The sequence below is a fragment of the Apostichopus japonicus genome, chromosome 8, assembly GCF_037975245.1.
Source record: "Apostichopus japonicus isolate 1M-3 chromosome 8, ASM3797524v1, whole genome shotgun sequence".
Classification (NCBI taxonomy): Eukaryota; Metazoa; Echinodermata; class Holothuroidea; order Aspidochirotida; family Stichopodidae; genus Apostichopus; species Apostichopus japonicus.
The window spans coordinates 17,791,942-17,817,155 of record NC_092568.1 but is presented as its reverse complement, the minus strand read 5'-3'; the positions used below and the strand labels follow the sequence as shown (position 1 = coordinate 17,817,155).

General features: G+C 39.1%; 3 protein-coding genes across 4 annotated transcripts in view; 1 reads left to right on the top strand and 2 right to left on the bottom strand.

Moving 5' to 3' along the window:
• Window positions 1–5,811: 5,811 nt before the first annotated feature.
• On the bottom strand, window positions 5,812–9,415 carry LOC139970865 (SAYSvFN domain-containing protein 1-like). Of its 2 annotated transcripts, none has more exons than XM_071976913.1 (3): window positions 9,255–9,415; window positions 8,343–8,497; window positions 5,812–7,560 (listed from the first exon to the last, which is right to left on the bottom strand). In XM_071976913.1, exons 2-3 carry the CDS (start codon window positions 8,463–8,465, stop codon window positions 7,204–7,206), a joined length of 480 nt encoding a protein of 159 aa, XP_071833014.1. In that variant the 5' UTR covers window positions 8,466–8,497; window positions 9,255–9,415; the 3' UTR covers window positions 5,812–7,203. The 2 variants fall into 2 exon arrangements, with proteins under 2 accessions (XP_071833014.1, XP_071833015.1); XM_071976914.1 differs by having other exon boundaries at window positions 9,181–9,413.
• A 3,550-nt stretch (window positions 9,416–12,965) lies between these two features.
• On the top strand, window positions 12,966–18,231 carry LOC139970864 (E3 ubiquitin-protein ligase TRIM56-like). Its single transcript, XM_071976912.1, has one exon. The coding sequence runs from the start codon at window positions 13,740–13,742 to the stop codon at window positions 14,886–14,888; it is 1,149 nt and encodes a 382-aa protein (XP_071833013.1). The 5' UTR covers window positions 12,966–13,739; the 3' UTR covers window positions 14,889–18,231.
• Window positions 18,232–22,211: 3,980 nt separating this feature from the next.
• Window positions 22,212–25,214, bottom strand: part of LOC139970835 (S-adenosylmethionine-dependent methyltransferase Rv2258c-like) — a 31,525-nt gene continuing 28,522 nt past the window's right edge. The window contains exon 4 of the mRNA XM_071976871.1: window positions 22,212–25,014. Coding sequence (XP_071832972.1) covers window positions 24,455–25,014 — 560 coding nt within the window. The 3' untranslated portion in view covers window positions 22,212–24,454. The remainder of the gene's footprint in view (window positions 25,015–25,214) is intronic.

Sequence of the window (25,214 nt, the reverse complement as noted above, 5' to 3'; positions counted from 1 at the left end):
ATAAAGGCTAAGTAATGACACAGCATTCCCGAAGAACAAATATCATCAAGCTTGTCAGAAAAGAAGTCGCGGTGGCCTTACACTGTACAAAAGAAGCATTTCTTTTGCAGGTACAGTTTTCGTCCTTATGTATACTTTCATTAAAATTTCAAGTGAAAGGCGACGAGCGAGACAGAAATCAAATTTACTACTCAGGTCTTAAGTTCCGATCGGTTTCTATTGACAAGTTGTGCAAAATATTGCAATGACCTACTGTGTTTACGTGAAACAAAATACCAAATAGAAACAACCCCCCCCCCCCTTACAAAAAACAGACAAACAAACAAAGCGAAACAAACTTAAAACACCATGTATAGACATGCAGATATTAACAACAACCCAATAAATAAATAATAATGATAACAAAATAAAATAAAATAAAATAGTGCTTCGGCGGGGAATCGAACCTAGGCAGACATGAGCATAAATTTAATCTTAAATAAATTGTGATTACTTAGCGAGAAAAAGATGAATGAAAAAGGCAATAATTAATTTGAATTATTGTATTATAAAATTGAAGACAGAAAGCTAAAATTAACAAGAGATTACGCCTTATCGAGGCCATGGTTTCACTGAACGTTGAACAGTGGCGTCGCCAAGGGGGGGGGGGGGGGGCCAGGGGGGCACGTGCCCCCCTGGAAAACCCAGTGCCCCCCCGAGTGCCCCCCCCATCTGAGATTTGGGTTGGTAAAAAAATATATATATATTTTGTTATATTCAACTCCCATCATCTGAGTTGGTTTTTCATAAGGACAAAGAAGCACAGTAATTCGTATTTTCTTCAAATGAGCTGCGAAAAAATGAAAAAGTTTATCCTTGAACGTCGGGTATCGAAGTCGTGACCTGCGCCATCACAACAGGTGTCGATATTTACATTGAATGTGTCAGTGCTCACGCCATACCAGCGGATATACACGTCCGGTTCGCGAGCTACATGACTGTGAGAAGGGAGGGTACTGCAATATGTTGCCTTCGTCTGAGGTTGACAGGTTAGGAGCTGACGAAATGTGAGAATGTGAGGGTCCGCAGGCACCATACTTGCCTATATTTGTGGACCCATATATTAACCCTGTTGTGTAGGGGGTGCAGAGGTCATTTGAGGTTAGATGCTTGTAGGAACAAATGACGAATGTTCACACCTGCATACTGAGCCATACTCGATGTGTGATCAAACTTTGGATTGCATGGTGAGATCCCTGATAGGAGCCAATAACGATGCTGGAACCTGTTACATCTTAACAGATAATGGGCGAAAACGAGAAAGACAAGAAAGGAGTCGGGGGTCATGCACACATTACTTCAACAAATGTAGGTTCTATTGATATAGGGTTAGGCATAATATCGACAGCATGTGGTTCATATCCTCTGCAAAATTCTGCCCCTTGTTAAAATCATTACCTCAAAAATAGCAATTTCTGGAGATATCTTCAGATCGAATTTAGCATCAAATGTGGCAGCATTTTGCATCTAGCCCATCCTCCGTAAGCGAAAATTTTCCAAAGGGGAGGGGGCAGTGGCGGCGGAACCGGGGGGCTTCCCCCAATGAAAAAGTTGAGGGGGCAAATGCATGATAAGCCCCCCCCCCCCTATATCTACCAAGGCTCCGAAACGTGCATCTGCCCATTTTTCAATGCATACTTGTCGATCTGTCCGATGCACACGTATACTATATAGGTGTAATAATTTTAGTAAATGCTGGGGGGACCCTCGGCCCGTCCCCTGGCTATAGACCACATTGTCACCCCAACCGCGTCTTCACGCCCCGTGAAAAGTGGAAGCAGTGAGTGTGAGTACCGGTAAGGGCAACACAACTTCGTCTTAGGCCAATGACTTGCTTCATTTCAGCCAGTTCTCCAACAACCCCTTACTACACTCAAAAACGTCTTTGCGAGTACACTACGAGTAATAGCTACTCTCTTAAAACACCATCGAATATACAAATTACAATGTTTTTACAGACTTTTACGTGCAATCTGAGAAATTGCAGGCTTGAGACCCATATTTTAGGGCTAGGTATTCGTAGCATAAAACACTCGGGAAGTGCCGTTTCCGGCCATCTGGGGGTTTGAAAAACCCAAAAATTTCTTGTACGCTCCGCGCCAACCGATGGTGGCGCTCCGCTTAGATAGTCTCTACACATTAGCCCCCCCCCCAATAATTTTCCCGTTCTGCCTCGCCTGGAGGGGGCACCCCCTCCCCTTAGACCCCTCCCCCAGGACGGCGATCCGTATCCACCTAAGTGCCCCCCATCAAATGCTGGTGCCCCCTGTGCCCCCCCCCCAAACTGAAAAGTCTGGTGACGCCACTGACGTTGAATATCAACCCAGTCCGAAATCGACGTGAGCCCTCCATTGCAAGTCAGCTGGCTCACTTCTGGCCCGAAGGCCGGACTCTCAACGTAATCTCCCGGATGCTTTTGCGAACTGATGGAGGATATGGAATTGGGATCCTAGGCCCATATAAAAATTCCACCTTGGCGATGCCATTGTAAACAAAGCAGTGTCTGTCATCCGATCGGCGCGATTCACACAGCCTGACAACAAACACCGACGTGCAGTGCTGTCTTCCTACCGTTCAGGCCACCACGCCAGCCTGGTTATTCTTGGGTCGAAATAATACTTAAGAGTTCAAGATTGTTCCAAAACAATGTGATATGAATGCATAAAGATACCATGCCCCAATTGGAGTATTGTACGTTCGCACAAAAGTTTAATTGAATTCTCATTTTGCAGTGCTGTGTTGTATTGCATTTATTAACATTATAGAAAGGAGTTCCTTTCTAAACACACAAGAGAAAAACAAAATGTTTATGTTTATGAAACTGTCAGTCCTTTCAGACATAAGATAAGCAATCACAATACATCAATAATGTTCAATATTAACGGTTTTACCACAGCAGGGCATTATACTTTATAGGTAATGCTTCCATTCAAAATTTGAGATTTATTTTAATCATATCAACCTTCCCTTCTGTCTTAAGTCGATGATCATTTCTTTTGTTTTAGAGACATCAACATCAACAAAGGTGTTTGAGCATCAACAACGGCTCGCCGGTGCCTTTCAATCATAAGGTCCCGAGTTCGAGTGACTCCAAAATGAACGTATGTCGTCCAGTTACAGAGTTGTTGACAATTGACAATTCATAATCATGGACGTTAAATATGCATGCAAGAGACTGACTTCTGTCAGCTTGCGGCTTTGATAAGCCAATAATGGCTCCTTCGCGAGTTCCTGCTTGCAGGAGGATCTAAACTACATACATACATACCTACATTTAATTGTCTCACTTGATATTCAGGACATAAAACGATATAAAAAAAGGTAGGTGTTTTCCTGAAATATATACATATTCATAAGGAGGTTGTACCGTGACTTTTAGCAATGAAACATAGTTTATGAGCAATCACAGAAAAACGCTATATCTCTTGAGCTAGAAAATGAATATTTTACATTAATTTTTGCTAAATATTGCTAAGGTTTACTGACAATTGTACTAAATGCGTACTCAGGGTACAGTGATGCTTAAGTTTTACAACTAATTGTAAAAGGTACTGCAAACCTTATATCAACGCCGTCAACCGATTACCTAATGTTATCAGAGGGGATTTTATTATCCTGTCAGCTCCTTCGGGAGTCTGATAAAGAATGATGAAGAGATGCCATGATCACCAACATGATTACATCACTGAGGCATCACAGCGTGACGGCATGATGTTCTCTCTTCTGACTTTCTGGTAACCATCTCGTAAGATTTTACGAGCATTAACGCTGTAAGTACGTTTGAGCATAAAGATTAACGTACACGTAACTATTCGAACGGTAGCAGCCTCCTCCCTAGTTCAAGCAAACATACTTTACTGAGTAAGCGGAAGGACGTAGCCGTTGCATCATCTTTTTTTGTGAGGGAAATATTATTGAAGACGACATAGAAGTTACTTATGATATGCTGCCGTCTAAGAAATGTTTGCGTGCTAATAATGTCTTCTATAGCTGTTCCAACTTTCCAAGATATTCGACACTATAGATCTATGAAATGCTCTTTAAAGCTTGAACTGATGTTCACGGCTCGGTGAGTGCCCCCAGTGACCCAAAATGACCTTTGACCTCCACAAAAAAACTAAAGGCTTTTGCTTCTAAATGTGGTCCATCTCCTTCATCCAAGCTTACTTCATTGAGATATCGTGTTCACAAGGTTTTCACTATTCGGCCCCTGGTAACTTCAAATGACCTTTGACCTCCCCACAAAACAATAGCGTTTTTTCTACTCAATGTGGTTCTCATGTACACCAAATATTAGATTGGTCTAAGCTTTCCTTCTTGAAATATCGTGCTTACAAGCGAGGCGACACACACACGCACACATACGCCATCATGAATGCATAGGTTACGATTATCATCGAAACCAAAAACGCTACCATGTGGGTTTTCATCTTCATCGTATTATTCATAGACCTCGAGTTGAATGGTCAAATTAGAAGCTATATCTTCAAAGCTACCCCCCCCCCTCCTCCCTCTCTCCTTTCCTCATCCCTCCTCTTCCCTAACCCCCAACTCAACCGACCTCAACCATCCCCGTTCCTTATTAATTTATTGCACCCGCCAACAGGCCAGTCACTTGAATGGCCAAATTAGATAACCATGTCTTAAATACACTCACCTCTTCTCTCCTCTCCTTTCCTAACCCCCTCCCGCTAAACCATCCTCGGCCCTGACTGACTAATTTTTCCACCAACAGACCAGTCATATACGTATTTCACCCATCCTCAGTCAAGTTTGTAGTACGTACATGTGCAGTCCAAGGATACGTATCATAATATGTAAATATATCAGGACAGGTTTCATGGTTTGACAGAAAAAGCCTTTGTGAAACATTGAATGAATAAAAGAACGAATGTTTTGCCAGAAGAAGCCTTAATGAAACATTGAATGGAACGAAAGATCGACGGAACGAACGTATGCATATTCAGTTTTGTTTGTTTGGTGTTACAGGTGATAACTGAATGGTAGACCTATATACCAGTCATCAGTCAAAAGAAGATACAGGAGAATGAGACATGACTTACAGCAAGAGAGAGAAAAGATTGGAAGGATTTCAACGCGCAAATTGATATCACGGTGATAGCAGGGTACAGTAGCAGATCCCTGGTGAGAGGTGCCACTTGAATAATACTTCAATAGATCAACAAGCTTCCTCCCCCTGGAGAAGAAAGACCAGGGCTCTAGAAGCCTACAGGGCCCATTCCAGCTTCCACGAATCCTTCCTAGCTGTTTACAATGGATATTTCCCTGGCGGTAGAGGCAGGTTTATAAGTATGACAATAATGACATACTCCTGACAATAGAGCGAACATGAGCTAGGACAGCTCACTATTAATACCATCCTAGCGACAGTAACAAAACGTGTGTAACCTGATCTAAACTAACTGTGCATGATGGTGATTCAATCAGGTACCTTCGCCAGAAGAGTTGTTTCGTAAGAATACTACAGCGTTACGTTATTTCTAGTTGTTTCATAATGACCACCTTTGGCCTTCATTGGCCATCTTCTTCCTTAGTACTATTTTGAGCATAATATTACCAAAAATATATAACTTATGCATGAACAGTATAAAAGGCAATGAATACTGATTAAACTATAAATATTGTTTGCGAAGGCTTAATTAAAATTAAAAAAACTCGGTAGAGAAGGTCATTCTCATTTCAGATTTAACCCAAAACTGTTATGTTTGACATTTTACTATTGAATAGAATAAAAGAAACCGAACAATATCATAAATTTAATAATTTTATTGCTTCGAAAATTAGGTATAATCTGACTGTAGTATACAGTAAAGTTGTACATTTGAATAAGAAACTTCTTTAAGACCTATGGTCTTCTGGTTGTGGTTAGTAGAAAAAAACTGGAACAAATATAGTGAATTGCACTTAAATTCTTATCTTTACCATCCTCTCTTATAGCTGGCGCAAAGCTTCCACTGGCGCACAACAAGCTTCCCCTCTCGCGAGAAAATATTCCCCCCACTTTCACCCCTTACCCATTCCCCAGTAGGGAAAAAGATCCTTGTCATGCTTGCAATTTCTGCAATTTAAAACAATGTTGTCTAAAATTGAAAAAAAAAAATATTGACCTACAGACTTGAAGAAAGTCTGTACTCATATTCTATGGGTGTGTTGCCTATACTCATTCTCATGGACAATTTGGAATGTAGTGTAGACACTAGTGTAGCCTTGTTTGTTCTCATGATTGTATCAAGGGAACTCTACTTGTACTCGTATTCATGCTGTTGTACTTGTTCTACAAGTCTGCCATCTTGATTTCTATGTCTGAAAGGACTGACAGTTTCATCAACATAAACATTTTGTTTTGTTTTTAGTCTTGTGTGTTTAGAAAGGAACTCCTTTTTATAATGTTAATAAATGCAATACAACACAGCACTGCAAAATGAGAATTCAGTCCATCCTACATTAAAGCAGCTGGTTGTGTTTGTCACTAACACTACACATAGGTACTCCTATTTCCCTTTCCACCAGATGCCCTCAAGTACCTAGTGAAATGTTTGATACCAACACTATACTAACACTATATTAAGTACTTCTGCTTGTGACGAAAAGTGCAAATTATACTCAACCAGTTAAAGAAACCATTCTTCAGCCCGATTCTATAATTTAAAGCAGAAGTAGCATTAGGTCCATCACAATGGAAACATTTTGTAAGCCTACTCTGTATGTTGATGATTTTCTCATGAAAAATGACAGCTTGTGTCTATTGTTAACCATCAGTTGTGACATAAGTGCAACAAGCTACAGTAGCATTAATGTTTGTAGTACCCAAGTGTACTTTGAGCAGTTGCACAACCAGAGACGTGACACAATGCCAATGCAACCAGCTGCTTCATAAGTGTACATCAGCAGACTAAACAGAGTTAATGAGGAGGTTTCAGCTTCTTCACATCCCTCCCGATCCGTATTTGAGTTCCCACTTCCCATTCGAATTGTTCTGCTGTCAGTTGTCGTTGTAATCAACAAGCTAGCACTAACGTCCGTACCCAAGTGTACTTTGAGCAGTTGCACAACCAGAGACGTCACACTGCCAATGCAACCAGCCGCTTCATAAGTGTATAACAGCAGACTAAACAGAGTTAATGAGGAGTTGTTTCAGCTTCTTCACATCCCTCCCGATCCGTATTTGAGTTCCCTTTCGAATTGTTCCGCTGTCAGTTGTCCTTGTAATCTTTCGCAGTTGGGATTAAAAACTGAGTAAGCACTCAGCTCACCTTTCTCCCTCTTCTTGGATCCCATGGATAAATAAATCACAACAAATATGGAAACGAGGATGAAAACACCTCCCAGTCCTAAAAATACAAATGCTCCGAGCAAACATAACCATAGAAGCAGTTTTAGTAGTCTGTCGACACTGAAATAGGATTGGTCTGCGTTTAAGCAGTCCATTTCTGGATGAACTTTGTGTCCTTCATCGTCACTTTCAGTACTTGCTGTATTGTCCAGTCTTTCTGGGAAGCTCTGTAAGAAAAAAGGATGTGAGACAAATTTTACATACTACTACATAACACAAATATCAGTGCTTTTAGCAGTCGCTTAACATTTAGCAGTCGCTTAACTTTTAGCAGTCACTTAACTTAAGGTAAATGATGGAAATTTGCTGTGGGTTCCTTATGTTATACTAACACTTATAATCTGCTGAAGAAAATAAATATAACATCATAGCCATCACAAATGTCACCCTTGAAGAAAAGAGACCAAAATTGGGATGGTAGGAGGATATGAGGAAATTCCAAACTTTAAAGTTCACTTTAAATGGTGCTATGTGCAGATACAGAGTACATTAAAAGGAATGTGAATATAGAGTCACAACGGAAGGCAATTCTGAAACAAGCATAACAGAATAGGGAATGCATCCTAAATTGTTACTGCAATGTTCCAGAAATATGGCAGATGATGACTTCATCAGTTAAAGTAGGGGGGAGGGGGAAATGGCATGAGGAAGGGACAGGGGGAATTTCAGCGAAAGAATTGATGTTGGATGCCATAACTTTTCTGAAGGAAAACACCAACCCCTACCCCTCCCTCAAATAACAAGTCATGGTTATTGAACAGTGCCAATGAAAGGTGTCTCAATAATGCCAATTAAAATTAATAAAATAATCCACAAAAGATGGGGTGGAGGGGGGGGGGTGGGTGTGAGATGGGTTGATTTCTGAATTGGATTAGAGTAATATATTTATGCATGAATTTCATTGGTAGATGCTCTTGTACTTTGCAGAACAAATTTAGAGGTTCATTACCCTATTAACTTTCGATGTCTGAGAGGCTGGCCTTCGTCGGAATGCTGACAGCCAAGAGCCTTGAGCTGCTGCTGCTTTCTCTTTGGCTTTACGGGCTCTGTATGCAGCGAGCTGAGCTTCCATGCCTTGTGGGATTAAAGACTAGTCTGATTCCTCTGATAAAAGAGAAACAAGTATACTGATTACTAAATGGAACAATTAAATTGAAGAGACTGAATTAGGCTTGGCTGATACCACATATAAGAAAAGTACTTGAAAGAGCAAGTATACTACCCCTTCCACCAATTCATCCTTCCGGCCCTCTCTCTTACCCCTCCCATTAAAGGCTTTATGACATTACTCTCCCTTTGACTGTGTTATGCACCTCCATCATACTCCTACATTTCTTTCATCTAAAACCCCAGATAACCTAACCATAGCCAAACGATTTAAGTAAAGACATCTGATATGGCTGACGCTAAAACAAGCTACAGGACAGCTTTCTGACTTCTGAGGGTATCTAGGCTTATCATTGTCACACAAACACTACAGTAACAGACTAACACACTACATACATACTGTAGACCACTCTTTTGTGTTCTGCATCTTGAACGTCATTTTGCTGGTGAGACACACAAGTTCACCACTTCCTGTACAACAAGGGTGTAACATAACACTGCTATGCATTGACGGAAAATAATTTTTAGGACAGAGAGTAGCATAATACTATAATTGTGAGGCCAAACAATAACACATAGTGAGAGAGTACGGTACGGTTAGCGTTAGGCTTTTTGTGTCGGTATCTATTCTTATCAGAGTATCAACACTAACTTGGAAATAGTTCTAGTAATACACTCACACTGTCACAGTTGATAACGTTATCTACTAAGTAACAACGTAAGTTTACTGAATTCTCCAGATCCAATAAATTACCTGATAAATCCCTGATGTCAACAGGTTTATATGGACTGGTCATCACAAAGGAAATTTAAGCTAAGTTGGTTAGGTTCAACATGCAACAGGCTTTCACTAAACTTTCACGGAACTTGCCCACGTAGTATCAGTAATTTACACTACTTGCATATTACGTTATTTCGTTAAACTGTTGAAGCTTACATGACTTCCCACAGCCTGTCATCCAACAGCTCATTGGTCCAATAGTGAGTCTACAGAGCTGCTTACAAGCCATATGGGAATACATATTGTTGATGAAAACAGGCTGTAAAGTTGCATGGAGTTATAATATCTCTTAAAAAGTGTTACAATTTCCACAGCAGTGCTGGATGATCCAAATGGATCATTTCCATTATTAAAAAGAATGCCAGGTAATAAAACGAATTTTCCCCTTTTCGTATACTAATAATCGGCCGAATTTTCAACAGTGTGTAGACCTTTCGTACTAGGCCTAGAGTTACTATGCCTTGTTTAGTTTATCAACCTTATATAGTAACACCCTAATCCTAAATTTCAAGAAAATTGATATTTTTATATTAAACTGCGGAAAGTATGAAACAAAAAGTCTCAGTTTGTTTTTTAAATCCTTAACTGATGTTTATAGTATAGACAAGAACATTTATGAAAGGGAATACATAACTTTAACAAGGGACCGAGGAGCTATGTGGTGGTGGGATGGCGATGGTGTCGTTGAAGCCGACTCCCGTGTAAAGAGGTTTTGGGTACTCGCCCAGGAATGATTAAAAGCTAAGTAAGTATGAAAAATGTTGCAATCTGAGGCATATTTAGACTATACAAGTTAGGTCTATAATTAGGTGTTGATGCATCACATCCCGGAGTAGTGGTCTAATTCTTCCTTGACTGAATGGATGTAAGAAGCCACCTCCCCCCCCCCCTCCTCGACTGACTGACTGACGACCCTTACCGAAATCCCAGATCTGGGCCAGATATAAAAATCCAGATCTGGACCAGATCTGGAATTTCAATCTGGGCCAGATCTGGAATTTATATCTGGTCATGCAGATAACAAATTGGGCAGATATAACTTGATATAAAATGAAATTTTTTATGTCCCATATAAATTTTTATATCTGGTTAAATTTTATTGAATCCATATCCAAGCCAGATAAAACTTAAACTGTATATCTGGATTGACTCTATATCCAGTTATATCTGGCTTTATATGGCCAGATAAAGGCTTGATATGGCCAGAATAAACCAGATATAAAGCCATATCTGGGATTTCGGTAAGGGGATGGAGATATGGTCACAGCCCTAATAAGCCCCTACCCCACCTGTACCCCTTGTGTGTGGTTAACACGCCACTGCAGTACATCAATTACCGTCAAAGTTTGGTTATTTTTTTAAATATTGAACAAACTGAATGAGCTGCACTGACACTATAAGTCTTATTTATTTTGTAATACTGTTACCATACTACCGCTATGTGGAATAAATTAAAGATTATTAGTATTAGACCTAAATTGTAGCACAGTACAAATTGTTAGAAGTTATCAAAAGCGATCTCCTTGCAGTTCAATAGTGCTGCAAATTATTCCCAGATAAGTGCTAAACTAGACAAATAAATATCTCAGGACGTGTGGTTATATCTACCGCATTAGAGTGGCAACTAAATGCACACTAATGACACACTAATGCGTTGTTATATATTAATAATAATAAGCAAATATTTATAGAGCGCTTTATGCAAAGGCCTCAAAGTGCTTAATACAAGTACACAAATATGCAAGTCAAATCACCGTAAAAGTTGGGAATAAATGAGTTTTTAAGAGACGCTTAAAACAGTCAACCGATGGTGCATTGCGAATTGAAGATGGTAGATTGTTCCAGAGATGAGGTGCAGCAGAGATGAAGGCTCTTTCTCCATAAAACTTTGTGTTTGGGATATGGCTGGTGGCAAGAAGACACATATATAGTCTTATTTATTTTGTAATACTGTTACCATATATGGTAACAGTATTACAAAATAAATAAGACTATATATGTGTCTTCTTGCCACCAGCCATATTTCACATATCGGTAGTATACTACCGATATGTGAAATATTTTAAACATCATGTATGAGTGCTAAAGTTTAGCACAGTAAAGATTGTTATAAGTTATCAAATGTGCTTTCCTTTAGGTTCTATAGTGCTCCAAATTATTCCCAGATATCAAGTAGATCTAAACTATAGACAAATAATGTCTCAGGACGTGTGGTTATAACTATACCGCATTAGCATGAGTGGCAGTTTAAATGCTTGTTGAAATTTTGAGCATGAGTGACCATAATGCGACTTTCTAGCTTTTTTTTTGAACAATTTAATAGATATGTAAGGTTTCATCGGTGTTTGAACTGGTTAATTCTATATAAGTCTATACATTATGTATAGTTCTCATGCATGTCAAAATTGGATGGAAAGGGGTTTATGATATGTCATGGGTCATGGGAGTATGAGATATATGACCAGTGTACAAGGCTGACAAGTGGTTGTTGCCATTACTAAGGTCAATAGAATTGCAGGGTCTGAAAAATATTGTCCAGTTCAGAAGAAATAAACAAAAAAACTTTACTCTCCTAGCTTGTAAATAAATTTGATATTTGTTAAATCTTTTATCCACGGTTTTGTTTCATCCTGAAGAAAAACTAAACCAACCATGGGCATTCTCTGGAGTGGTTTCACCCGGTGCGCAAGGGCCTGGTCAACAATATTGCGATCTAGCCCGCGGCGCAATGCATGAGAAATAGTTCCGGCCCTGGGGTTCTCCATCTAGCCTTCGATGTCAACTAAGTTTTACCAAACCCCATTCGATCTTAGTTTTAAACGTTAGCGATGTAGTGACTGGTCCGGAACATGTCTCCTATCTTTGTCGCACTTGCTACTAAATAAATATCATATCGGGGGGGGGGGGGGGGGGAAGGGGAGACAATTGGAACCAATTCAAGAAAGAGGGTCTGTAGATGGTTTGACCCACGGCGAACAGCATCGGATTCGTAATCCGGTCCGCGATATGAACAAGGTTGCCCATTGGTGAACTAAATTACTGGTGGATCGATCTAAATTCCTAAGTACAGGGCACGCATACTCAGAGAATAGGTCGAAGATTGAAAAAAGACAGTCCAGAGAAAATGTTACATTTGACAGATGATGAAAAGAGCCCCTTCTAAGCATCCTGCTGAAGGTTGCAGTCAAGTCATATTTGACCCGTTTTCGAGATAACAGCACTTGTAGTTGACATGTTTTTGCAACAGAAGTGAGTGAAGCAAACAATTGTGATGTCATAGAAGTATACTAACATTTTTTTTTTTTTTAATGTTTTTCTTCCAATTAAATAACACTTTTCTACTTGAATATTGTTATGCCTCTCAGTATGAATACACTACCGATATTTGAATATTGTTATAACTTCATATCCAATTGTATAGGATAAGCTGGAACCTTATCCAATCCAAGGTCAAAACCCAAAAAAAAAGGAAACACAAAGAAAAAACAAAGCATTTTGATGTAAGTGTAGAATCGGCCATGTAAACCTTGTAAAATCGAAACCTTGAACTCATCAATGCTCCCTGCTCAGTTAACTCCTCGACATGTGCACGCTCTGCGGCGACGCATAAATTAAGTCATCTTGACACTTGTACTAAACCAGAGCTATCACAGACAGTACAGTACACACGTCGTGTACTAATGAAATTTGTTCACATAAAATGCCCAACACACCGCCGTAGAATTTAATGAAAAGGGCTGTGTCTGCCAGTGTAATAGACGCAGTGGATGACTATTGCATACGCACCAGAGTCGATATACACTACTAATAGGGAGAGCAGATTTTGGTTCATCCGTTCTCTTCATTAACGAATAATGAATGCATGACCAGGATTCATATATTTTGTCTGAAAAACGTGTGTGTGTATGATTCATTCTTTGCGATCTAGATTTCATGGTGTCTTACACACGAGCCTAGACGTGTTTGTTACACCGTTGTCTGTGCTGCCCATGCAGTTTATTATGCGATACTGTGCTTTTTTTGTGCTGGTAATAACTGTTTTATTGCTTCAATCGGATATAGTCATCACATGTTGATGAAACGAAAGGGGAAGCGTTTGAAGAAGCAAAACGCACGTAAGTGTTGCTACAATGTATAATATAGGCGTATAGACGGAAGACAGTTTTAACTTACAGCAGCTAAAGTTGGATTGTAGGAAAACGAGGTACATAAGCAAACATAAGATTCGTTTTCTATCGATTTAAGCCGTGTAGTTCGTATTTAATGAGACTGAAGATACCTGTGCATTTCGCAGTTTCTTCTGTTTGGTTTATTTCTTCAGCGCTTTGTATAAATCATCAGCGTTAAAGGACTTCCGGTTAACAACAGCACGAGCTCCATGCAGGGAAAACCCTCACCGTACATCTGAAGGTAAATATACTAACAACATCATTCGGTGTCAGGACAAAAAATAGCAAAATGGCTTCCTCTAACCTACTTGAAAAAATTGGTGATTTTCTCGAGTGTACCATATGCTTGGATAATTACAGACGGCCGAAAGTGTTACAGTGTCTTCATACATTTTGTGAAGAGTGTCTCTTTAAAATTGCCCCACGTGGAACGAACAAAGTGCTATGCCCAACCTGTAGAGAAGAGACTAACCTCGAGCAAGAGGGTGTGTCAAATTTAAGGAATAATTTCGTTTTCTCGAATTTGTTGGATTTGGTGACTTCGATTCAAAAGCCACTAGATGATCACCCAACGAACGTAACTGCAGCAGGTAATCATTCGCAGTACGGATGTACAAACTGTGAATCTGGAGCTAACGCAGCAACGAGGTGTCTCAACTGTTGTGAATTCTTATGCCTGGATTGTACAGACGCACACAGGAGGATCAAAGCGATACGTCATCACGTGATGCGGGATATAGAAGACTGGTTGGCTGCGGGTAGACATATTATCGAAGCAGACAAGGCGGAAAAGAGAAGTCAGAAAACGAACTTTTGTCCTAATCACGAGGAGGAAATAGTTGTTGTCGTGTATTGCGAAGCATGTGAACAATCTCTTTGCGAAGAGTGCTCCCAGCATGACCACGCTAAATCACCCCATCGTATCGTCCCCATGAAAGACGCAGCTGAAAGAGGCAGGCAACAAATCAAAAACGTTCTTTCAGAATGCAAGAGAAAATTGTGCGTATTTTCTACCGCTATAGAAGCCACCGTTCAAATTGCCAAAGATTTGCAGCGTCGGTCTGACCGCGCCCAAAAGGACTTGCAGCAAACAGCGAAAGAATATACCTTACGAATACAAAAAGAACAGAGCGAATTGATGGCATTATTGCACAAGCGCAGAGAGGTCAAGGAGGGCGAAATGGCTGCTCATATCAACAGCCTACAGAGGGCTGTGGATGTTCTTCGTGGTATGTGTTCCTTAGCTGAGACTGCTCTCGGTGACGACGCGTCTGCTGTGGATGTACTTCGCTCTAAGGTGAAATTATCTGGTGAAAGGCGCGTCTTGAATCAAGTAGCCATTGTTAACGTCCCGTCTGACCTTAGTGCGCTCAAGTTTGAGAGAAATCATCACTTTAGATTCCCACCGGATTATGTACTAGGTAAGATAAGTGAGTGAGGCGCGGACTAGGGTATAGTGAGTCCTTACTTGTTACTCGTGTTCCAGGCATAATTACATATATGCAAGTTGTATACCCAACCTACTCGGAGCAAAACTTGGACATCCGTATTAGTATGGGGTCATGTCGTATAAACATTAGTTAAACGAGTTATCGCAAATTGGCATTGTATGCTAACCAATTATATCTTACATCAAGGGCGGCGGAAACACTTTTAATCTGGGGGGGGGGGGCACCGATATCAAAGTGCACTTTGCAGAAATTCGATTGGACTGATGCAGCCTGATATTTAGTACCCTTTATTACTCTCATTGTATTATCTTATTTGCACCCCCCCCCCCCCTCAAGGAAAATATGCACACTAGCACTGCAATATCCAATGTGCAAATTGGGAAACAAGGAACAATTAGTTTTCTTTTGAGAAAATTAGGTGAAATCATGCTAGTTGCTAATGTAGGAACCATCCGAATTAGAGTTTATTTCTCGTTAATATTTTTTCCACTCGAAATAGCTTTAATTTGACCCACAGAAGTTCATTAAAAGTCAGGGCGTAGCCAGGATTTGCAAAGTTGTATGCACGACTATCTGAGCGGAGCGCCACCATCGGTTGGCGCGGAGCGTACAAGAAAATTTTTGGTTTTACAAACCCCTCAGATGGCCGGAAACGGCCCTTCCCGAGTGTTCATTCTGGTTCCCTTGCCTCTTGCTAACTTGAGACACCTCAATTTTTATGTAGAAAAAGGGCACATTTTTAACCTGAGGAAAAGTGGGGGGCACGTGCCCCCTGTGCCCCACCCCCGGTTCCGCCGCCCTTGTCTTACATATGTGTTTACTTGTAATATGGTGCTGAAAACTACATGGATTTGCCTTTTATTACGTTAAACTTACGTTAAACTTTAAAGATTTTGCGTAATCGGAAAAGGGACGGGATAGTCCTGTCCTTGGCAAACTTTCCTTTCGCTAAATAAGTGAGATTTTCAGTAAAGAAATTCTAGATGAACAGCAAACTTAGTGAGGAGGAAGAGCGAATTAGAATTAGACGGCTCCTCCCTGCGTCACCCCAAATTGCGTAAATAAATAGTGCTGATTTGCGAATGGGTGGGGAGTTATAATGGGAACGAAAGATAAGACTGGCCGGTAGTATATATGAAATTATATTTATGCTGTAAAATTAAACGTATGCTTGATCCCACCGGGTTTTGATTTTAGATGCAAGAAAACCAACTTCAAAAGTTACATTACTAGCATATGCCTATAGCCTGTCATTACATAACTAATGAAGCATGGTGATGGGCGTGCATTGTTTCAACAGCATGTATGTAGTAACCATTCCTTTCTTTGTAGGCTACGTCATCATTGCTGGTTTTCAAGTTAGTATACATTTATACGGTTCTTCATCACGCGTACAACCATAATTTGTATTCGTTCATGATATTTGATTTTCAATGAATACTCTGAGAATTCCTTGTCATCATTCTGCAGGTAACAAAGTGAATGACCTCAAAACATAATAGGAATGATTGTAATTTGCAGAAAAGTCTAAAAGAGTATGAGTGGGAAAAATCTTCAATTTCAAAATATTAACAATTTATCTATATTCTTGTTTAACTATATCATGAAGTTAAAATAACTGATTCTGGACCTTCTATGAAACCAGCAGCGTCAATAAATCTCATTATGTCAAGAATGGATGTCTTTCCCTCAGGCCAACTGAGTATAGCTAAGTATAGGCTTGAATCATTCGATTGATTTGAAGCAATGTGTTATTTTAAGACAAGTGTTACTCATGTTAGATGTTTGCCTGTAGCTATGGGCACTTTAGCAATTATATTTCAACATTAAAACCGAATCGAATTAGATTAAGGAGAAGACGCGCTTATTTAATAAACGTAGCAGTATGACCAGAAAAGACGAAAAGAACGACATCTTCAGATTGTCTCATTATTTGCTAAAAAGAGATGTTGAAGGCTTCCTTACATTTTCACTATTGTACGTGCTTGTGACCTTTGACACGGTGGCCTTGGATTATTAATGATCGGCTATTAGTATAAACATTCATGTTGTTAAATGTACAAGCTGATATAGCTAAATTAGGCTATATATGTTATTTATAATGCATGCTGTTGTGAAGTCTATTCTTTCAGTGAGTATAAACAAAAGGACCATAATATAATTCCACTATAAAAATGTTGTTGTCTATCTTATATCGCATAAAACTACTTTAATTATATCTTTAATTATACAGACTCCTTTGCATGCTTGAATGGATTTTAATCAGGCTCAGTATTTCAATTGTGCATTCATTATGAATCATATCATATTTAACCAAAAAAAAAATTAAATTCATCCCGGGCAAGTTGTCTTTTCACATTGTCAAAAACATTCCAAGTGATTCATTGCATGGCGCAATAATAGTGCATGACTCATTCAATGTGGAAAACGTTATCAGTATAACAGTAACATAAACATACATATATCAGCATCATCGATATTGGGATCCAAGTTATGATTTGATAAAATCATTTTGTTCGAAATTTGTTTCAAATTATGGAATTTATTTTCTCGTTATTGATCTGCTTCCTCGCAAGTTATCTTTTCATTATCCCTTTCTCGCATAATTACAATTAAAGGAATATTCGGGTGACAGACAATGGAGGAGAAAAGGACTCCATTTTGTTAGTTGAAAACTCCATCTCTCAATATTGTTCCCAAAAACTCAACTCGGGAGAGATGTGGTTGACTGAATGTAAACTTTATTTTGACAGGCTAAATCATTCCACACTCCATCAAGTGGATCACAGTAGGTGGTATGTTACGTCATCATGGTAGAGTTTCTTCAAAGTCTTTGAGTTTGTATTTAAACTCTTCCTGTTTATTTATCCTTGAAATGTGATACATTTGGGAAATATTTGTTTAACTGTCAATGAATAATGCATTTTGAAACTTTCTTTGGACAAATTTTGTTTTTCGCTTGTGGAGAAATGATTAAAATATTATGAAGAGAAACATAAACAATTTTTAGCTCAATCGTCACGGTAGGGTCATTCACTGTGTTGTTGCCAGGTGCATTAACAAAATATCACAAAATTTGACAAATGAATATCGTCGCTTTATAAAATGCTATGAGGACGTGGATATGACCTATAAACAGATGCAGAAAATGTCCGGCTTTTTTTTCAATCAATCAACTTCAGCCACGGGAATATTCCTATAAATACATTTTGTAATGTTTTCAAAGAAGCTTCTCCCCATTACATAAATTTATGAGTTCAAATTGTCATACATTTATTCGGTAATAACCTCTGATGTACTATGGATGAACAAGACCATGATGTTTTATTATCTTTGTCTTTCTCTTGTACTTTTTAACTGTATGTTACATTTTTAAGCTCTAACTAATTAGTTAACCCAGGGACCCTGACAAATATTAGAAATCGGGAGTTGGGCATGGAATCGAACCAATGTTAAATTAAGCTGAAATTGTAGTAGAACCACGCCACCACAAAGATATATGCTGTGAAATTTACTGCAACGCCCGCCCCGCCCCATCCCCCGCCGGGGTGTGATACCCTGTAACATGAGTTATATAGACCTTGTATAGCCTATACATGTTATCATGGTCTAACTATATAGTCTTGATACAGTCAAACAATTTGAATGTGGTTACATTCAGCCCAGTCACCTTGGACTAATACAAAGACAGTAAAAAAAAAAGATGACAAAGGGAGGAATAAAATAAGAGAAAAGAATGAAATGATAGCGACAGAAAATGATGTAATCATGTTGTATGCATGGCTTTAGCTTTATTTAATTTGTTTCCTTTGAAGGCGAGGAGAGGACTGAAGGGGGGGGGGGTGGCACACTCTTTCCCTCAAGCCCCATGTTTACAAGGAGGGCATTTACTACTTGCAGGAAGCCTATGGCGATGGAGCATATCATGAGCCAAGGATTACACTTGTTAAGTCAAGTCAGCTATTTCGGTTGATGATGGCAGAGGGGGGGGGGGGGGTCTAGCAATTATGTAGAACTATTAAGAACTACACTAACTGTTCTTAGAAATTCTTCTCTATAAAATATCGTGAGACGACCGACTTTTGTTCTCTATTCAGGGTCTCTGTCTGTCTGTCTGTCTGTCTGTCTGTAAGTGTGTCTGTCTGTTTGTGTATATTATATTTGAATCAATGGTCTCCACACAACTTGACATAAGGTAGCTCACACTGCTGCCAGGATATTCTTAGTTCTCCCATCTCCTGTTGTCTTCATATAGGTGTATATGTTAGCTGTATTAGTCTGCATGAAAACAGAACTCAGATTTTTGCAACATCTGGGGTCTGATCACATCTGTGTTGAGCCTTCAGTTTAACTAAGGGATTTAATTAATCTTTTCACTTTTGGGGTTATAAATTCATCAAATATTCATCCAGTTCAACTATTTATGGACGATGTCTCCACTTATCGTGACACACTCTCCTCTATCACTGGCGGCAGGTTACAACTTTGGAGAGGATTTTCAAGATGTCGGGTTCCCATGGTAACTGTGAAGTCATCATATATCGGATGTCTGTTATCTCGACTCACCACATATAAATAAATTTACTTTAAAGATGTTAACAATAAACAGAAGCGTACGCCCAGCGTAGCTTAAAGGCAGTGAAGACTCGCGCACAAAGAAACGTCTGATGCCGGTAATCTGACCTATAGTTTCGAATGAGGTGTAACAGAAGTGTTAGACACCACCATCGATCCCATAAAATACACACACAGCTTGCTACGGTCGGTAATTAGACACTAGTGTACAGTCAATATATGCAGCTACGGTCAATACCCACAACACAGTGTATATAGCAGCGCTGGACATTTCAAGTTTATAGATAAAGATAACAATGTATCAGGTTTCATTACTGTCTGCATTTTGTAGCGACACAAACAGAACTTCACTTGCAAGTAACGGAAACTTTTTCAGACAGCGGCACGAGGTTTGGGGCGAGTCTTCAATGCTATTAAGGTAACATTAATCTATATAAAGTTTTACAAGACACTATTCTCAGAAAAGGCTGTATGTTTTCTAAAAGGCTAATTTGAAGAGTGAATTAAGAAAGAAAAGAAAAAGAAAGAATCAGAAAAGCAAGAGATTTTCGTTTGTATCTAAAGGTCTCTCCATCCCCTTCTTTTGCTTGTAAATTTCAAAGCTGATTATACCACAATTCTATAGCGTAGGAATTTCGCATCACTGTTACGGTTCAATCTTTTTTGTAAATATGATAGAATTTGAGCATACTGCCCTCTAATACTCTGGTCAAACTTGCATGCACTAATAACCTCTAGAGATGACTCGTGGTAACAAATTCCAATTTAAATTTGGAACTTTATTATTTTTCTTTGTATAGTTGATCTTGTTCAGAATTTTGTCGCCGTTTTTTATGTCACTCTAAGTCCAAATTAGTCTTCAAAACTTACTCTTAGTCCAATGATTCCGAGTCATTCTTAGTCCAAATGAGTCGTCTTACGTTACTTCTGAGTGTAATGAGTCTTCTTAAGTTTTTTTCTGAATCCAATGATTCCGCATCACTTTTAGTCCAATGAGTCTCATTACGTCACTCTGAGTCTAATTACGTCACTCTGAGTCCAATGACTCTAATTACGTCACTCTGAGTCTAATTACGTCAGTGTAAGTCCAATGACTCTAATTACGTCACTCTGAGTCCAATGAGTCTAATTACGTCACTCTGAGTCCAATGAGTCTAATTACGTCACCCTTAGTCCAATGAGTCTAATTACGTCACTCTAAGTCCAATATGTCGTCGTTATTCTGAGTCCAATAAGTCTTCTTAAGTTTTTCTGAATCCAATGATTCCGCATCACTCTGAGTCCAATGAGTATAATTACATCACTCTTAGTCCAATGAGTCTAATTATGTCACTCTTAGTCCAATGAGTCTAATTACGTCACTCTAAGTCCAATAAGTCGTCGTTATTCTTAGTCCAATAAGTCTTGTTAAGTTTTTCTGAATCCAATGATTCCGCATCACTCTGAGTCCAATGAGTATAATTACATCACTCTTAGTCCAATGAGTCTAATTATGTCACTCTTAGTCCAATGAGTCTAATTACGTCACTCTAAGTCCAATAAGTCGTCGTTATTCTGAGCCCAATAAGTCTTGTTAAGTTTTTCTGAATCCAATGATTCCGCATCACTCTGAGTCCAATGAGTATAATTACATCACTCTAAGTCCAATGAGTCTAATTATGTCACTCTTAGTCCAATGAGTCTAATTACGTCACTCTAAGTCCAATAAGTCGTCGTTATTCTGAGCCCAATAAGTCTTGTTAAGTTTTTCTGAATCCAATGATTCCGCATCACTCTGAGTCCAATGAGTATAATTACATCACTCTAAGTCCAATGAGTCTAATTATGTCACTCTTAGTCCAATGAGTCGTCTTACGTTAATTTAAGTCCAATGATTCCGAGTCACTCTTAGTTTAATGTGTCTAATCACGCCAATTTGATTCCAATAAGCCTCATTACTTTACTCTGAGTCAAATGAGTCTAGTTACACTATTTTGAGTCCAGTGACTCTGAGTCACTCTGAGTCTGAATGAGTTGTTTTACGTTACTAAGAATCCTGGCTTCCGCGTCATTTCGAGTCCAAAGATTCCAAGTCACTTTGAGTCCAGGGAATCTAATAATTACTTACAATGATTTCGACTCAAATTTAGTCCAATGCTTTTTATTATGCTACTCTGTGTACAAAGATCTCGAGCCCCTGTAAGTGTAATATAAGTAAATCTAATTACGTAACCGCATAGTCCAATAATTCCGAGACTGTGAGTCCAGTGAGTGTAACTTAGTTTCTCTGCGTACAGTCATTTATAACTCACTATGAATCCAAATTACGGGTGAGTGTGAGTCTCTCTGTGTATTTCTGCGGCCCACAATACCCAGTCACATATCACGTCGTTTCATTTGATATTCAGAACAAAACCCATGAGCGGCGTAACGCAAGGAGGTCGAGCCGGGGTGAGGCCCGGAGCCCATTACCTTAAGGGGGGGTTCAATCGCTTTCGGAGAGCCTCATGTAATCATTTCCATTCGGAAGACCCCAATGTAATCGTTTCGCGGCTCAAGTCCGTAGAGCTGGGTATAGCTAAACCGCTTTTTTGTTTTGCCTTAACATTAAAATCATTTTGAAATATAATACATAACAGCCTTAACAACCACGCACCCCATCCCTTCCTCCTATACGGCTGGATATATAAACTAATCGGCGAGGAAGATAGCTCAACGAGAGGGAAGCAACAAATAGACAAAACTGCTACAATATATTTCTTTTCAATGTTATATAATGTATTCTTTTAAATATTCCCTAAACAAAAAATAATTTTAACAAAGCAAATGATACCGTCTCCGATATATACCCAAATTCAAAGTGAAGTGAGAACGTAATATTTATTACTATATACATGAAATTATATATATACAGCATAAAAACCGATTTTCTTTCTTTTTTTCAAATGCTTTTGCAGGAGAACTCTGCACCTGTATGTTATCAATGGAAATTCAGAGTTTGCGTGGTTTATACCTCACGCTCACCATGAACTTTAATTTACATTGTAATTAATTTTGTTCAATTTTACAAGAAATTTTCGAGTTTTCAATTGTATTAAACATCATGTGCAAAACCTCGTAAAAGTAAAAATTAATATTTTTCGTCGATATCATTTTTTTTTGTCACTGGAATACATTATTGCTGTTAAGTTATATGCAAATATGGAGAATGATCAATTTGTTCGTAAAAGTCTGCAAATTTAATTACGGTAAGTCTTCGAACATTGATACTTCTTTGATATAATCAAATCCATTACAGAGTTAAATCTTATTTTCTCACATAGTTGTCTGCACGCACACTCGCTCGCATGGACTTGTACTCGTTTCCATGACATTTTTTAATCCATTAGTACGCACGCGTACTAGAGCTTGAGCCTTGTATTGGTTCATACTTCGTACTCTTTCACGTGCTGTTCTACTCGTACTACAGTTACGCCATTTCATGATTCCAACTGCACATGTGCGTGACGTCGTCCCCTCACGTCAATTTGAATGTGCAGTCCACGTACATTTCGACAGCCAGTTTGGGAAGTTTCCCAGCGCTAATACCACTCTGTACTGTCCTCCCATATCATGTTTTAAAGCACCCATAGTAACAGTAGGAACAGTTCGTAACCTTGATCGGACAGACACATGATACCATGCTGCTCAAACTGCCAGTACAGGTGCTTTGGGTGCGTGACATGAACATGATGATTAGCGTTAACAGTATCTTGGTGCGTGAGTAAAGTCGACTGGAAAGTGGCTGTGATCATAAAGAAATTACTATGACCAGCGAGCTGACACGGAGTTCACCACAGGTGATGCGAATACTGCGCAAGCGTTCTTGTTTTCAAATGAATCCTTGCCCATTTTTCTCGTCTGATTGTTAAGTAAAACTATATAGTAGGTGGTCCGAAATTTCTAACCCCCTCCCCCAATCCCACCCTCCCGTGTGATCGACAAATAGTTACCATTTGATGTATGTTTGCTATTCTTCTGTTACTAGAAGGGCTGTTATTTGGCTTTCACTGAGCGGGTCTATTGGCAACTAATAGGGAAGACAAAATGACACCTGTTCCGCGATATAAAGTACCGTACGAATAATGCATCACTTCAGACCGCAGACGAAACTCGGACACTCAATGATAATAAATGATGTCATTTTCTTAACGTTTTTATAGAAACCAGCCGGATTGTCTTTCTCCCACGCCCCACAACTAAACCCCACACCCACGCCCCACACCCATATAAACCCCAGACCCAACTTTGCATCTCCTCTTTATACACTTCGTTGTGTTAAATACAGTTGCTCTTCTCCGCCGTGAGCAACCCAACCACCACCCCCCCCCCCACTCCATCTTTCCTAGAAATGCCACATCGCATATAGATTCAAACCTTAAGTTGAAGCATAAGTCGTTTGATTTCGCTATAACAAGTTTCAAACTCGAGAATAACGGACAATTCTTTTAGTTTCTACTGTTATGATATAATGGTAATATAGATGAGGTGAATTGTTAAATTAATTATTTCTGTTTTCTCGAATAATTTATATCGCTCTTTTAAAGTATCATAAATATGCTATGTTCCAGTTGTACACAAATACATATACACAATCTTTATTACCTAACGTCGTCGCTAATAGTATCCTCTCCATTCTGATAGTAACAATTACGATACATTTCAATCTATTCGTTGAAATCGATTATCGATTAAAACTATTATGACTAATTGAATATCAAATCTATACCATCGATTTATCGGTCACTTACACTTTCGGAAAGTTAGCATCCCTACTATATTCAACTTCATGAATTGAGACGTTTTAGAACGTTGGCGCTGTTTAAAAAATGATAAAAGTTTAAAACTGAAAAAGAGATATATATCCTTTCATATAATAAATTAAAATTTTGGGGATTCAAAAAATTTCAATCTATAGAACTGACTTTTAATTAAGGAAGAAATTTACCCAACATTTGTACTATTTCTTGCAGAGAAAGTGAACGTTGAACCATCCATCTGGAGCGTGGACAGACAGAAGCGTAAGCCCGCCCTCTTTTAATGCGGTTTCTGTGTCTTCCCGACCCCACATGTTTCCCTTCCCTTCTCCACCCTCTGCGTGGAGGGAAACAGTCATGCAATGAAATAGGCTGTTCGTATAAAACGTAGAGGCGTAGGGCATCATTTTATTCTGACTAATCTGAGAGTGCGCGTTGACCTCCAGTACAGAAAATTTCCCTTCCGGGGTCAATATACGTTTGATGATTTTGATGACGTCGACCGGATGTGCCATATCGTGAAGAGAGTCACTTGCCATTACGAATTGGAAAGAAGAATCCCATGCTTCAGGAATATCATGAGCATCCATCACTTCAAAGCGGATGTTATCTAAGTTCTTCTCCCGCAGAGCACTATTTGCATACTTGATTGGATCCTCTACCAGATCGATACCGACGAATTTACTGTTCGGGAAATGCTCAGCCAATAATATCGATGCACCGCCCTCACCACAACCGACATCTAAAACAGATATTCCGGCTTCTGTTAACAAAGAGTAAAAAAAAAATGTCAGTAATTATTAAAACAGAAAATGTTACCGCAGTCGAAAGATATTCCGGAAGAAGAATAAAACAAAATAGAAGAACAGATACACACAAACAAACACACTAAGATTGTAGAAGCAACGTTAGTATATATTATGGAAAGCGTTATTCCTCGAAGGCCTTCGAAAAAAATTATCG

Coding starts and splice junctions, on each gene's coding strand:
- LOC139970865 (XM_071976913.1), bottom strand. CDS start 8,465: ATGGAAGCTCAGCTCGCTGCATACAGAGCCCGTAAAGCCAAAGAGAAA. Junction 7,561..8,342: donor AGACATCGAAAGTTAATAGG/GTAATGAACCTC, acceptor TTTTTCTTACAG/AGCTTCCCAGAAAGACTGGA.
- LOC139970864 (XM_071976912.1), top strand. CDS start 13,740: ATGGCTTCCTCTAACCTACTTGAAAAAATTGGTGATTTTCTCGAGTGT.